A 16,270-nucleotide genomic window follows, 5' to 3' on the forward strand; every position below is an offset into this window, starting at 1 on the left:
TCTCACTTTGTAGACCAGGCTGGCCTCCAACTCACAGAGATCCACCTGCCTCTGCCTCTCCAGTGTGGGGATCAAAGGCGTGCGCCACCACCTCCCTGTGGTCACTAGATCTTTTATCTAGGCCATAGGTCTCTGGCAGGTATGTGTGAAGCCCTACTTCTTTTGTTTTTCCCTGAAGAGTTTGTTGCCTTCTATGTTTCATGGAAAATGTAACATATGTTTCTTCAGCACAAATCTGAAAGGCAGAGCAGAGCTGGGTGAAAAGCCCTGCTTCTGTTCTGTGTCATATGCAGAAATTCAGTCACTGGTTAGAACTCTTTGGGCCTGCTTTCTGCCTAGACTGGAGTCGGCCAGGAATGTGCTATCATCTTCTTGATTGTAGGTCCCCTCCCCCCTCTGACAGGCTGTTTGGTTTGTTTTGATTTTAGGGCAAGTGATAGCTTTTAGAGAAGAAACAATGTATACATTTGTGTATGGGGATATTAGTCCTAAAAAGGTTCATGTAGTCTGTTTTCTACCTCTGTCTCTAAATAGGTTGGTTGTGAAGATGGCTCTGTGAAACTGTTTGAGGTCACTCCAGACAAAATCCAGTTTGCAAGAAATTTTGATCGGCAAAAAAGTAAGAGTTGGTTTTGGTAGGGTAATGAATAGTTTCACATATGTCTTAGTTAGGGTTTCTGTTGTTGTGATAAACTCCATGACCAAAAGCAACTTGGAGAGGAAAGAGGTTATTGTATCTCATAGCTCCATGGCACCATCTATCATCCAAGGTAGTCATGGCAGGAAGTCAAGCAGGGCAGGAACCTGGAGGCAGGAGCTGATGCAGAGGCCATGGAGGGGTGCTGCTTACTCCCTTGCTCAGACTGCTTGCTTGCTTTTTTTGTTTGTTTGTTTGTTTTTTGTTTTTCAAGACAGAATTTCTCTGTGTAGCTTTTTGGAGCCTGTCCTGGAACTCTCACTGTGTAGACTAGGCTGGCCTCGAACTCTCAGAGATCCACCTGCCTCTGCCTCCCAAGTGCTGGGATTAAAGGCTAGCTGTGGTTCTTAACCCTGCTAGCCAATTTAAGTGTCTTGGGGAGTATCATGAGCAACTGCTGGTGCCTGGTCTCTGGGTTGTATTGGCACTGAGGTGCTGAGCAGGGATTGACAAGCAGTTTCTGTAAAGTACTGAGCACAACGGTACTTAAGGCTTGAAGGCAATATAGTCTCTGCTAACTCTAGGTGTAGGACAGAGACAGCCAAAGACAGTGCATGACCATATGCATAACTGTGTGCTGGTAGAACCTGATTTACAAAAGCCAGCAGTGGGCTGTAGTTTGTTGGTGCCTGTGTCCTTCAGTAATAGTTATCCACTGTAATCAGATTTTTGTTATTTCTTAATTGGAAAGGTGATAGAATAGTTTTTTGTAAATGTCATAGAGTTACTCTAGTATATGTCAAGTTGACAGAACACTAACCAGCACAACCAAAGAAAGAAAGAAAGACACTTAATTATGGTTGGTTAACATCAGGGATCTGTTCTGAGAAATATGTTAGATTATCTCATCGTGTGAACATCATCAGGTATGCTTACACAAACTAAGGTGACTGATGTCACTGGATGATGGAATCTTATGAGGTCACCGTCCTATATTCAATGCATCTTTGTTTGTAATGTTAATATTTATACATGACCGTATGTGTCTCTTTAGTCTGAAGTCAATGTCTGTGCACACTGAAATTTTGTAGAATGTATTTATTGACACATTTTCCTCAACTGTTTATATATTACTAAAGCAAGTTGTCCAATACTCCATTGTGGGTCCCAGGACAGTTTACCAACTGTGGTGAGTGAGGAAACTAATATTGAATTACAGAGCCTGTAGGAAGTTGTGGAAGGAGGGCGCAGTTTGCTTTGGCTGCATGTTTATCTGTCACCTTTTTTATTGTTTCATTACTCCTAAGGTCGGATCCTGAGTCTTAGCTGGCATCCTGCTGGTACCCACATTGCAGCTGGCTCCATAGACTACATTAGCGTGTTTGATGTCAAATCAGGTGACTGTTTTTCTACTTAGTGCATTTGGGTTATGGGTGTTGTCGGATTTACATTTCTTAGTTCCCAAGAGTGTGACTTTGTCATGTTTCAATGACCCTGATGACCTAACTTCTCATTAATCCCTCCTCATGTACACCACAGATTTTGCCCCGTGTTTTCCATGTATGTGTTCTGTGTGTGTCTCTGTCTCTCTGTGTATTCTGTGTTATATCTCTGTATACATGCCTTCATAGGTGGTGACCAGAGGAAGACTCTAGATGTCTTCCTTTCTCTTTTTGAGGCACAGTCTCTTATGAACCCCAGGGGTGGAGTTTGCTTTTTTTTTTTTTTTTTAACTTTTTTTTTTTTAAGCATAGGTCATCAAGAAGCTAGTTCCGGTGATCATCCAGTCCCCAGCCCCTCCATGTTGGGGTGACAGGTGTGAAGGGGCCATGTCCAATCTTTACACATGTCCTGGCATCCAGACTTCTCCCCCTTTTTGACTTGTGTAGCAAGCACTCTTTGCACTGGGCCGTCTCTCTAGCCTCTCGTTCCTGTTTTTGATCACCACTGCTGCATTTGGGGGAATCTCCGTTCTTCGTGGTACAGCACTTTCTTCATAAGAGGGTATGACAGTAACATGCACTCTCAAGTAATACTATGTATGTCCTAGGAAAAATGGAATATAAAGTAGAGAACCATGACTTTTTTCTGTTCTTGGCCTGGAAAATTGGCTACTAGACTCCTTTAGTGGAGAGGTTGCTTTTAACTTGTTAGATGAACGTGTTTGTACATATGTAAGATACAGAGACAAGCCAGGCGGTGGTGGTGGGTGCCTTTAATCCCAGCACTCAGAAGGCAAGGCAGGTGGATTCTTTGAGTTCAAGGCCAGCCTGCTCTACAGAGTTCCAGGACAGTCAGAGCTACACAGACAAACCCTGTCTCAAAAAACCGAAAAAAAAAAGCTGGGCAGTGGTGGTGCATGTCTTTAATCTCAGCACTCAGGAGGCAGAGGCAGGCGGATCTCTGTGAGTTCAAGGCCAGCCTGGGGCTACAGAGTGACTTCTAGGACAGGTTCCAAAGCTACACAGAGAAACCCTGTCTCAAAAAAAAAAAAGAGAAAGAGAGAGAGAGAAAAATAGAGACAAAATGGATTGGACATGTCTTTTTGTTTTTCTTTTTCCTCAATGCCTGGCTTGTGAGTTTCTTTCTTTTGTTTGCCTTTAGTTACACACGTCTATAACCAAAGAATTCTTAAGGCTTACTAAAAAAAGTAGGAATTCCTCTGTATCCCTTCTCCTGATCCCCAAAATAAACCACTTCAACCCTTAACTGATTCTTTTGGGGTTTATCTCTGCTGTAGACGGCATGTTTATAATTCTACATTGTGATTTTTTTTTTTTTAATTTTGCACGTTATTGACTTCAACATCTGAGTCTTCCCTGTGTACTTCTGCCATAGTGTCCATCACGCTGTCTCTTGGTCTGTCTGCTTATTTGTAACCGCGTTCCCATCAGTAGTCAGGTGTTTTTGTCATGGCCATGTGTACTGCTCCCATAGGAAGTTACTTTCCTTCCTGTCTGCTTCCTGGCGAATATTCCCGTTCTCCCTACATTTCTGCCTCCTCATCCATAAAGTCTTTCAGTTGTATGAATTAGTACGAAACACATCTGAGTATTTTGGTGTTCTTGTTTGTTTGTTCCTGCCATTTCTATGTCCTTAAAAATACGTCTCTCTGTTTTAACTTCTTTCTTCCGGTCTGGCTTAGCCACTTGGTCCCTGCTGCACAAGTGTGAGGTTGGAAGGCTGGTGTTTCGGGCTTTCTGGGGTCCCTTTTGCTTCTGTGTTGTTTAGGATTCTCCCTTTCCCTGTTAGGGAGTCTGGTGCCCTGCTGATGGCTGACCTGTGAGCTGTGCCTCTTTCCCTTTCCCTTTCCTTTGTGGGGGTTTTCTTTGTTTCTCTGGTGGAGAGCATCCCAGGCCCTTTATGCACTAGGTGAACCTCTGCCTCTGAGCCCTGTAACACTTGTTGATGTGAGAGTCTGTTGGTTGTAGGTTTGTTTTTTTCTCTTGTCAACTAGTTGTGCTAGATATGTAGGAGATGGTTTTAATTCAAACCCTGGGTTTGGGGGACATTCTTACAATTACTTGGTAGATCAGTTTCTGTTTTCTCTTTCTAGAATTTCTAGAAATTACTTCAGTGTTGGGTCTTCTAACTTTCTTAGTCACTCTTTTTTTTTTTTTTTCTTTGTTTGTTTATTTCGAGAAAAGTTTTCACTTGTAGGTCTGGCTGTCCTGGAACTTGCTTTGTTTGAACTCACAGAGATCCACCTGCCTCTGCCTCCCAAGTGCTGGGATGAAAGGCATATGCCAACACCACTGGGCTTTAAGATTTGTTTATTAGCCGGGCGGTGGTAGCCGGGCGGTAGTGGCGTATGCCTTTCATCCCAGCACTTGGGAGGCAGAGGGTCTCTGTGAGTTCGAGGCCAGCCTGGGCTACAGAGTGAGTTCCAGGAAAGGCGCAAAAGTTACACAGAGAAACCCTGTCTCAAAAAAACAAAAAACAACAAACAACAAAAATATTTATTTATTTATTTATTATGTATACATGCCAGAAGAGGGCATCAGGCCTCATGATAGATGGTTATGAGCCACCATGTGGTTGCTGGGAACTGAACTCAGGACCTCTGGAAGAGCAGCCAGTGCTCTCAACCACTGAGCCATCTCCAGCCTTCATCTTTTTTATTTTTTACTGTTCACCAGCATAAATTTGTCATCTTTATATCTTAAATGTTTGTAGTAAAATTTTCACTTAGCCACCTCCAAAGGTCTTTTCTGTTTTCAGCTGCAATAAATAGCCTATGCTAAGTTTGTGTTCTGTGGTTATGCCTACAGCCTCTGAGGCTGTTCTTTCTTTCTTTTTAAGAGTTGGACCGGGGCAGTGGTGGCGCACACCTTTAATCTCAGTAGCTGGGGATCTCTGTGAGTTTGAGTCCAGCCTGGTCTATAGCAAGATCCAGGACAGGCACCAAAACTACACAGAGAAACCCTGTTCGAAACCCCCCCAAAAAAGAGTTGGGGTTTTGTTTTTTGGTGGTGGTGGTGGTGGTGGTGGTGGTGGTGGTGGGTGTGCAGGAACCTGCTAGAGCTATAGTTAAATGCTGTTGTGGGTGCTGGTAACCACACTCCAGTCCTGCAAGAGCAGCAAGTACTCAACAACGGAGCCGTCTCTCCAGCCCCTCACTCTGAAGCTGTTGGTGATAGTATTTGGCAAGTGTTCTGTACTCTTGCTGTCCTACTGTTCATTTGTTTGCCTTTTCTGTTTGTCTTGCTTTTCTTGTTCGAGGAGGCTTTCTCTGAGTGCGTACTGTTTGTTCTTGTTCCATCAGTGAGACTCTTGAACATGCTCTCCACTGAGAGTCATCTGGGTGGCCTGTTGGGGAACTTCTGAAGTCAGGATCTTAGAAAAAAAATTTTCCCTTCTTGTGTGACTTGGTTCCCAGAAATCAATCAATCAATCAGTCAGTTGGTTTTTTGGTGCTGGGGATCAGGTCAGCCAGCCCTGGGTATTGTACATGCCCACCACTGAGCTGCTTTCTCAGGCTCTTTCCATTCTCCTCCCTGTCTTTCCATTCTGCCTCGCTGTCACCGTTCTGAGGATGAGAAATCTGATGTCCCCACGTCCCGTTAGCAGTTTTCACTTGACCCCGTTTCCCCTCTAGACACCCTTGTCCCATACTTGGTTCCCAGTCCCTTTTATAGAAGTCTTCAGTTAAGACAGTTTGGTTACTGTCTGCTGCTTACTCAGGCCTGCAGCCTCTTAGATTAACTTCCAGCCATCTCCTCCTTGGAGGTCCCTCATCCTCTTGTTTCTGAAGTACTGCAGGGCTCCTAGCTCCCGGGGGTTCTGTGTATAAATCAGGTTTTCCCTAAGGCTAACCTGTCTTGGTTCCAAGGCTCTACTTAGTTACCACTCCCTGGGTTTTTGTCTCTGTCTTCTTGTCTCCCTTTCCTATATACAGAGTGTGGGAAAGAGAGAGTGTAATGTGCGTGTGCAGTGTGCCGGCTTTTAAGTGAACGTTACACCTTTCCATCCATCTCCCCAGAAGGGATTTCTGGTCTTCTCTGCCTCCCTCCCTCTCACTGAACTCTTTCCTCTTCAGGTACCCTTTTTGGAGTTTTAAAACAGTTCAACACAGCTGCCATTTAATGACTTTCTGTGTTCAGGCATCTAACTCGCCACATGCTGCTTGTCCGTGCAGTTTTGGAAAACTGAAACTAAACACCATCTACATGTGTACCTTTCTTGTTTTTCAGGGAGCATTATTCGTAAGATGGTTTTAGATAGGCAGCACCTGGGAATAACTAAGTCGAGGTGTATCGTGTGGGGTGTTGCCTTCTTGTCCGACGGCACTGTCATAAGTGTGGACTCTGTTGGGAAGGTGCAGTTATGGGACTCAGCTACCGGGACGCTTGTTAAAAGCCATCTCATCGCAAATGCTGATGTGCAGTCTATTGCTGTTGCTGATGTGAGTATGGTCCCAGCCCAGGTAGTCCTTGAACTTATGATCCTCCTGCTGACCTCCTGAGTAGCTAGGATTACCACCTTCTGTCACCAAGCTCAGCTTCCAAGTCATTCTTGGGGTCTATCTTTTCCCATGTATTGCTTACATGGTTTAGAAGGATTCAATTTTTTCTCACATCTAACATGTTTCTTATTTAAATCTATTTTAGGTATTTCATTTCTTGTACCGAGCATAGTTTTTATATAGTAACATGTCACCTAATAGCAGGAACACATTCTGAGAAATACATCAGTATGAGATTTCAGCCTTGTATGAGCATCAGGGTATACTTATGTAAACAGGTAGTAGAGAAAGCTACTACATTGCACCCTAATGTACCAATTGAATGTGCTATTTTACACAACCAGCAGCAGAGAAATTTAATTCTTTCTAAGCCACGTAAGCAATGACCTAGCACCTACCGTGTTCTTTAATGGAAATGTTTAACTTCATAAAGAAGTTATTGCTAGGCTGGCAAGATGGCTTAGCAGGTAATGACATTTGCCACCCAGTAAGGAGGGGACCAGCTCTGGAAAGGTGTCATCTGACCTCCACACACACTGATGCATGTGTGTGTGTGCCCACACACAACAAGTAAGGATTTCTATTTAAAGATTCTATGCTGGATGATGGTGGCGCACTCCTTTAATCCCAGCACTCAGGAGGCAGGGGCAGGTGGAACTCTATGAGTTCAAGTCTAGCCTGGTCTATAGAGCTCATTCCAGAACATCCAGGGCTACACAAATGAGCCCCATCTCGAAAAACGAAAAAGAAAAAATTAATAATACTAAGGAACATTATGTTTTATACAATCAAATAAAAATTCCAAGTACTTTACTTGAAACCGTAAGAAGTTTTTGCTTTTGTTTTTTTAAGATTTAAAAAGAGAAACTCCAATGTAAAATATATATATATATGTATGTATGTATATGTATGTTTGTTTCTTTGTTTGTTTTGTGGTGGGAGGTTATTTTGTTTTTCAAAACAGGGTTTCTTTGTGTAGTCCTGGCTGTCCTGGAACTCTATAGACCAGGCTGGCCTCAAACTTACAGAGATCTGCCTTCCTCTGCCTCCCGAGTGCTAGAATTAAAAGCATATGCCACCACTGCCCACCTTTTTTTAAAATGTGCATTGGTATTTTGCATGTATGTGAGTCTGTTGGATCCCCTGGAACTAGGGTTGCAGACAGTTGTGAGCTGCCATGTGGGTGCTGGGAGCGGAACCCGGGTCCTCTGGAAGAGCAGGCGGTGCTCTTAACCACTGAGCCATCTTTTCAGCCTTTTTGTTGTTGTTTTTTCTAATTGTGTGTGGATGTGGGTATGTGCACTGGAGTATAGACGTCAGAGGCTTCAGATCCCTTTGGAGCCGGAGTTATAGGAGGTTGTAAACTATATTATGTGTATGCTAGGAACTGAGCTCAGGTCCTCTGAAAGAGCAGTAGTGCCCTTAACTGCTGAACCATCTCTCCAACCCTGTAATTCTTAAAATCTTAATACAAACTAAAAATCAAACTTTGAGTACAGTTAGAAGGTGTGTTGACTCTGCCCACACCAGCATCATTGCAAATGGTGAGTAATGTTTGGTGCTCCATTTTGACAGCTGTGGTGTCCCTGGGTAATAGGAACTTTTGGTTCATTAGACTTTTATTGACCATATATTTGGTTTGTCGTTGGATGTGTAGCGTATGACTGCATAGCACTTGGTGATACTAATTGTTAGCGTCATCAGTAGTGGGCGATTGTTGCCTATGTCTGAGCTTGCTCCTCTGATGGAGCTGACTTCCCCGGGAAGCTCCCTTCTTTCTCCCCCTCCCCAGGCATGGTTTCTCTGGGTAGCCTTGGCTGCCCTGGAACTCTGTAGATCAGAATGGTTTCAAACTCACAGAGATCCACCTGTGTGCTAGGATTAAAGGCGGGTACCACCTCCGCCAGACAGGAACATCCCTTCTAATTCAAGGCATGATTTTTCTTTTCTCCTGAGCTTCCCAGATAGAAAACCTGAAAGAACATTTTTCCATCTGGCCCTTGTTATGTTGACGTCTCCCCCTCATGATTTGATTTCTCAGCAAGAAGACAGTTTTGTGGTGGGTACAGCCGAGGGCACGGTATTCCATTTTCAGCTGGTCTCCGTGACTTCCAACAGCAGTGAGAAGCAGTGGGTGCGGACAAAACCATTCCAGCATCACACTCATGATGTGCGCACGGTGGCCCACAGCCCGACAGCTCTGATATCAGGAGGTAGGTCCTCCCCCAGCCAGCTGCTCTTGACTCTGCCCAGCTCTGATTGTTTTCTCTTCATGAAGGATTTCTCTCATTGTGTGCCTTTGTTTCAGGCACTGACACCCATCTAGTTATTCGTCCTCTCATGGAGAAAGTGGAGGTGAAGAATTATGATGCTGCCCTTCGAAAGATCACTTTCCCCCATGTGAGTATCCCCTCTTACCCTCAGCATCTCCCCATCCCTCTATCCAGTCAGACTGAACACAGCTCACACTTCTTAAACTGTCTTCATTCCTCTCTGAGGCAAGCTTCCTCTAATACACTTGCTCTGTGTGTGTGCGCGTGTGTGCGTGCGCGTGTGTGCGCGCGCGTGTGTGCGCGCGCGTGTGTGCGCGCGCGCGCGCGCGCGTGTGTGTGTGTGTGTGTGTGTGTGTGTGTGTGTGTGTGTGTGTGTGCATATATATATATATATATATATTGTGATAATGAGGTAGACCCAGTTTACTGGGGAGGTCTACTCAACTTGTGGGGATGTTACCATTTACCTTGAAAGGAACACTACAAGCCTAGCTTCTCCAACTGAATAATAGAGCCTACCCTTAAAAACAAGCTAACAAAATTCCTATAAAGTACATACAGTTACTAGGGGTGATGTTTGCATTGAAAACATACACAGTGTGGGGCTGGAGGAATGGGTCAGTGGTTAAGAGCACTTATCGCTCCTTCGTATGACCTGGGCTCATCTGGCAGCTAGTAACTCTCTGTACCACCAGTTCAAGAAGAACTCACACTCTGTTCTGGCCTCCTCGGGCACGGACATTTCATGCAGGCAAAACACCCATACACATACATTTAAAAATATTTTTTAAAATTACCCACATATTTCATGTCTGTGGTTTGATGAAGTCAGACATAGTCCTCATTCTTTCCCCCACCTCTCACTTGTAGCACTGGCTGGCTTGGAACTCCCTGTGTGGACCAGACTAGTCTTGAACTCACCAGCCATCAGATGCCTCATTATCTCTTGAATCGAGTCATTTCTGTGCTACTGTTGGCCTACTTGGATCATTGTCTCTTCTCATGGATTCCTTTTCAGTGACTTTTTAAATGATTTCCCTTTTTGTTCGTTGGTTTGTTGTTTCTGAGAAAGGGTTTCTCTATGTAACAGCCCTGGCTGTCCTGGAACTCGCTCTGTAGACCAGGCTGGCCCAGAACTCAGAGATGCACCTGCCCCTGCCTCCTGAGTGCTGGGGTTGAAGGCCCGCGACACTGTGACTTTTATTAACGGCTGTGTCGTTCTGACCTGTTCTCCACGGGTCACTGTTAAAAGCACCTTGTTCATTCCTCTGGCTTTCGTTGCTATTGTCCTCAACATAGGTCCTGATTTCTTCATGTGGCTGTAGAAACCTGTGCTGATCTTGGACCGGCCCATCTCCCCCAGCCTTTCCATTCTGAAGTCTCCTTTCAAGTGCATTTGCATTTGACCTGTTCTGCATGTTCTTTCCTCCCTGAAACTTCTTACCCTTCCTTCTCTGCTTGACTAATCTTTACCAGTGGGCCTCATCTGATCTGTCTGTTCTGCAAGGATAGGTTAGGTGTCCTTTCCGTTCATCTGTCTTTGTCCATGTTAAGTCTTGTGGCACACTGTAACATGACTGCCTACTCTGTGTCACTTCTTTGGAAGCATGGTGAGACGAGTGGCTATTTCAGTCACCTTTGTGTTCTTGAATTCCAGTACAGTGACTAGATTGTGGTAGCTATGACTTAGGCTATATCTATCAAATAAATGGATTTTTTTTTTTTTTTTTTTTTTTTTTTTTTTGAGGCTGGGTCTCACTATTGTAGCCCAGTCTATCTTGGAACCCACTATGTAGGCTGGCCTTGAACTCACAGAGATCCACCTGCCTCTGCCTCCCAGGGCTGGCCACCATGCCTGCTAAGTAAATGGGTTTCAGCAGTAGAGAAAGGATTGTGTTAGGATGCTGCTGTTGCCTCTTGAACTGAAGCAGCAGGTGACCAGGTTGACCTATTTATGAGTTTTCAATTCTTGGATGCAGCGTCGTCTGATTTCCTGTTCAAAAAAAAGGCAGCTGCTCCTCTTCCAGTTTGCTCATCACTTGGAACTTTGGAGACTAGGATCTACAGTTGCAACAGGTAAAGTCAGCAGAGGGTTTGTATTTGCTTGTTTTTTTTTGTTTTGTTTTTTGTTTTTAAACTTACTTTTAAAAACTGGCAAAATTTTAAAAGTAGAAAAAGGTGGCGGGGGGCCGGGGGAAGGATACCAAAATCAAAAGTAAAGTGCCTGCCTGGGAGCACAAGTCCCCAGGTCTGAGCTACAGTATCATCCAACACCCACACAAAAGAAAACTGGAAGCTAGCCATAGTAGTACGTGCCATTAATCCCAGCACATGGGAGGCAAAGACCTGAGCCAAGAAAAGAAAAGAAAACTGGAAAGAGAATGCAAACCATCAAAATTACAGTTGAAATTCTGCCTATAGAAAATAAGTCAGGCATGGTAGCAAATACTTGGAAATGGAAACAAGAGAATGAGAAGAAGTTCAGGACCAGGTTAGCAGAGACAAGAGGATCCCTGGACTTACTGGCCAGCCCAGTCTAGCCTAATCGGTGAGCTCCTGTCTCAGAAAATAAAGTGGAGCTGGCCGTGGTGGTATGCAGCTTTAGTCCCAGTGCCAGCACTCAGTAGGGAGGGGCAGGCAGATCTCTGATTTGGGTCACTGGTCTACATAGTGAGTTCCAGGCCAGCCAGGGCTATGTAGTCAGACCCCCACTGGGAAAAAAATAAAGTGGAGAGCAATTGAAGAAACACCTAATGCCACCTCTGACCTGCACACAGAGATAAACATACATATATTTAGGATAGATTTTTTTTTCCTGTGTCTGTGGGAAATTATGGTTTTCCCATTTACAAGAAAAAAATTACTGAATGTTAAAGTGTTGTTTTGGTTTTCTGAAATAGGATCTTACTCTGCAGTTGATATTGTTGATATTGTTCTTGAACTCACCAATTCTAAGTGATGAGATTATAAACTATCTAAAAATCTTAACCAGATACCAATGTTGTTGTTTTTTTGTTGTTGTTGTTTTGTTTTTTTTGGACTGTCCTAGAACTCAATGTATAGACTAGGTTGGCCTGGAACTCACTATCTGCATAAACAACCATCACCTGGCCTTTGTTGTTGTTTCTTAAGAGTTTAAGTTTTAGCCAGACAGTGGTGGCACATGTCTTTAATCCTAGCACCTGGGAGGCAGAACAGCCAGGGCTACACAGAAAAACCATGTCTCAACCCCTACTCCCAAAAAAGAGTTTAGGCATCTGTAAGATGCATGTAAGAGGTAGTTGAGATGACACTTGTGGCCTGACTATATGGAAGCAGGCCACTGAGAATAAGAAGATGGAATGATGTGTAGTGGCGGTCCTGCATGGCTCTGGAATGAGTCACCAGTTTAGGAAATGCTTGAATTCTCTTCTTTAGAATGTGTTAAGATCTGCCTCTGCCCACCTGCATGTCTATGGGGTGAAGCTCTGGCAGGCTGTGGGCCTTAGAGCCATGTTCCTTTGCTGTCCTTCACATAGCTCTCCAGATTGTGACTACACACGTGGGTAATGTGGATAAACCAGATCTGCCCCTGGGAGAAATCCTCTGTTACTCAGATTGACTTTCAAATGGAAAACTGCACTTTCGATGAAAAAAAAAAAACTCAGGGAAGTTTCTGTTTTTAGGCAAGAATGGAGATACTCTCCCGCTCTCTAAAAATGCAGACCATCTACTGCACCTCAAGACAAAGGTAAGAAGGATCGTGTTCCCACCCAAGGTCCAGAGCACTTCCGCATTCTGAATCTGAGTGTCGCTCAGTGTTTATAAGTTAGCTATTGAGAATTTGGTAAGTGAGTGTAAGAAATGTATATTATAATAAACATACATGTACTTTAATAATTAAGAGAGGGAAAGACTGTATAATCAAATTAAGCTGCAAGCTCACCCCACATCTTATTGTTCCACGGTTCAGAGATAAGCACTTCCACAGTTTCCTGTATATCCTCCAGAAAAACAAAAGAACTTATGCTCATTTGTATGTGTATGTTTCCTTTTTACATTAGCAACGTGCCATGTAAATTGCTTTGATCATTTTATCTCTAACAAAAATGTCTTTTAGCTGTTTGTGATAATCCTGACTGTGATCCCAGTACTTGGGGCATGGAGGCAGGAAGTTTAGAGTTCAAGGTCATTTGGTTAGTAGGGAATTTGAAACCACCTTGGGCTAAGTTAAATCCTGTCTCAAAAAAAAAAAATCTTTAAAAGAATAAAACTTTTGGTCATTCATGGTGACATGTGCCTGTAAGTTCCAGCACTCAGGAGACTCAGGGAGGGCGGTTGCCCTGAGTCTGAAGTCAGCCATGCTAGGCTATGTAGAGAGACCCCACCACCCCTCCCCTCCAAAAAAGGACTTTGAAGAGGAGCTTCCTATGTCATCAGGATCAGCCTTGAAGTTCCAACCCCCACGTCAACCTTGGTGCTAGGATTACAGATACGTATTCCATACCTGGCTTTATTTTTAACTCTATGTAAATATTACACTGCATTATTTTCCTTCCCCTTCTCCAAATATTTTTCATTTTTTCTTAGAGATCTTTTGGTTGGGGGCGGAGTTTCTGGACAGGGTTTCTTGTAGCCCTGGCTGTCCTGGAACTATGCTATGTAAACTAGGCTGGCCTTGAACTCAAAGATCCGCCTGCCTCTGCCACCTGAGTGCTAGGACTAAAGGTGTGCGCCACCAAGCCCAGCTCTTAGAGGTCTTAATGTAGGCTAGCATGGACAGAACAGAAAATCAGCACTCCCAATCTTCTCTCCCCAGCTTTTGCATTAAAGCCTTCCTGCCCATCTTTCTTAGGTTGAGGTTTTCTAAGTTATCAAAGACCTAAGAAATTATTGTTATCTGCAGACCTGTGTTGGACTTGGAAATCAGAGTGCACCAGTGAGGTGTTAAGATTATGTGTAGGCATTTGTGGAAATGTCAGAGCACCGAGAGCTGGAAGAGTCCTAGGAACCTGGTTTCAGGAAGCTTTGCCAGGCTTGATGACTCAATGCTGTGAGCCCGGTTTGCTGTCTAATGTAAGGGAATTTGAGTGAGACTGTCTGAAAACAATTGGTTGATTTTTTTTTTTTTGTTTTGTTGTGGGTTTTTTGTTTTTGTTTTTGTTTTTTGAGACAGGGTTTCTCTGTGTAGCTTTAGAGCATGTCCTGGAACTTACTCTGTAGACCAGGCTAGCCTCGAAATCATGGAGATCCACCTGCCTTTGCCTCCTGAGTGCTGGGATTAAGGGTGTGTGCCACCACTGCCCAGCTAACAGTTTTTTGGTTTTTTTTTTTCCACTCATGTTGCTTCCTCCAATTGCCAGGGCCCTGAGAACATTATCTGCAGTTGTGTGTCCCCGTGTGGAAGTTGGATAGCCTATTCTACAGCATCTCGGTTTTTTCTATATCGATTGAAATATGAACGTGACAACATAAGCCTCCAAAGAGTAAGTGAGGGCAAAGTGTGTTCCTGTAAAAGAAGAAACTTCCTGCATGTGTAATTTTGTTTAGAGTGGAAGTGAATTGGATAAGAATCCTTAGTGAGGGCTGGAGAGGTGGCTCAGCAGTCAAGAGCACTGGCTGCTCTTCCAGAGGACCCGGGTTCAATTCCCAGCAGCCACATGGCACCTCAGAACTGTCTGTAATCCAGCTCACAGTGATTTGATACCCTCATACAGACAGAAATGCAGGCAAAACACCAATGCACATAAAATAAAAATAAACTAATCATTTTAAAAAAAGAATCCTTAGTAAAACGTTAGATGGTCATAGCTGTTACAGAGCAATCTTTTAGGGACCTGCTGCTAAGTCTGACAACCTGAGTTCTATCTCCAGGACCCACATGGTAGAGGAGAGGCTCCCACAAGTTAACCTCTGACCTCTACATACATGCACACACACGTACTTTATTTAAACATTTTATTTACTTATGTGTATTAATGTTTTTCATGTATGCATATATGTCTGTTCACCATGCGTGTGCCTGGTGCTTACAGAGGCCAGAAGTGGGCAGGTCCTCTGGGCCTGGAGTTACAGGTGATTGTGAGATACCATATTGGTGCTGGGAATCAAACCCTTGTCCTCTGGAGAGCAGCCAGTGCTCTTAACCACTGAGCCATCTCTCAACCCCTACACAATTTTTTTTTTTTTTTTTTTTTTTTTTTTTTTTTTTTTTTTTTTTTTTTTTTTTAAGATAGGGTTTCTCTGTGTAACCCTAACTCACTCTGTAGACCAGGCTGGCCTCGAACTCACAGAGATCCTCCTATCTCTCCCCCTCCAGTGCTGGGATTAAAGGCGTGTGCCACTACCCGGCTTTATTGTTATGTTTTTTTCTTTTCTTTTCAATTTATTTATTTATTATGTACAGTGTTGTGTCTGTGTGTTTGTCTATACACCAGAAGAGGGTGTCAGATCTCATTATAGATGGTTGTGAGCCACCATGTGGTTCCTGGGTATTGAGCTCAGGATCACTGGAAGAGCAGCCAGTGCTCTTAACCTCTGAGCCATCTCTCCAGCCCTCAACTTTGTTTTTAAATCTTACAGAAGACTCTAGGTTCAATCTTCAGCACTACCACTGCAATGCTAAGTATTTGGTTTTTTGCTATTATTTTGTTTGATTTTTATACATTTTTAATTAAAATAGAATTACGTTTCTTTCCTCCCTCCATTTTCTCAGGCCTCCTCCCTCTAACCCTTCTCATACCTCCTCCACTCTCATATAGGTAGCCTCTTTTTCTTGTTATTATTGGATGTGTGTATATGCACAAATATGTAAATATGGCCTGTTGAGTGCTTTTGTTCTTAGCGTGTGTGTGATCTTTGGCTGATGTATTTATTAAACACATAAAAAGAAAAAGAAGTAGAGAAACAGTCCTAGCAAAAATGGTATTTTATTCCCATTTTAAGTGATTTCCAAGGCCGAGAACTGAGCAGTTGCCATCTGGATGAAGAGGCTAGATAGGTTATAGGAAGCATGGCAGTGTTCCAGGCCCTCTGTGGGTCCTTGCCTGGAAGTTCCAAGAGCTGGTCTAACTTAAGCTGGCTGTGTCGCTTGTGGTGTGCTGCTTTCTCTCACTGGCTTTCACTGTTGATTTACCCAAAGGTTTCCAAAATGCCAGCATTCCTTCGCTCAGCCCTCCATATTTTGTTTTCTGAAGATTCAGCAAAGCTCTTTGTGGCATCCAGTCAAGGGTCTCTGCATGTCATCCGTCTGCTGGAAGGAAGCTTCAAGCACCTGCACACTTTCCAGCCTCAATCAGGTGGGATTTCTGACTGAACGGGGGATTCTCGGTGTCTCTGGTGACTTTTCCTCGGTAGACCTCAGTGCCGGCCGGGTGCCTGCTGCTCTTCTCACCTGGCAGATTCTCTCGCTCACAT

The 16,270-nt window shown here is 43.8% G+C and overlaps 1 protein-coding gene across 2 annotated transcripts in view; it reads left to right on the forward strand.

The window, feature by feature from the left end:
- Utp4 (UTP4 small subunit processome component) overlaps positions 1-16,270 on the forward strand; it is a 32,582-nt gene that overhangs the window by 6,308 nt on the left and 10,004 nt on the right. For both annotated transcript variants that reach the window (XM_042277634.2, XM_042277635.2), the window contains exons 4-12: positions 535-619; positions 1,945-2,034; positions 6,331-6,542; positions 8,644-8,815; positions 8,911-9,002; positions 10,855-10,951; positions 12,541-12,605; positions 14,218-14,340; positions 15,996-16,152. In XM_042277634.2, the coding sequence (XP_042133568.1) occupies positions 535-619; positions 1,945-2,034; positions 6,331-6,542; positions 8,644-8,815; positions 8,911-9,002; positions 10,855-10,951; positions 12,541-12,605; positions 14,218-14,340; positions 15,996-16,152 (1,093 nt within the window). The remainder of the gene's footprint in view (positions 1-534; positions 620-1,944; positions 2,035-6,330; positions 6,543-8,643; positions 8,816-8,910; positions 9,003-10,854; positions 10,952-12,540; positions 12,606-14,217; positions 14,341-15,995; positions 16,153-16,270) is intronic.

Source organism: Peromyscus maniculatus, chromosome 5, assembly GCF_049852395.1.
Source record: "Peromyscus maniculatus bairdii isolate BWxNUB_F1_BW_parent chromosome 5, HU_Pman_BW_mat_3.1, whole genome shotgun sequence".
NCBI lineage: Eukaryota > Metazoa > Chordata > Mammalia > Rodentia > Cricetidae > Peromyscus > Peromyscus maniculatus.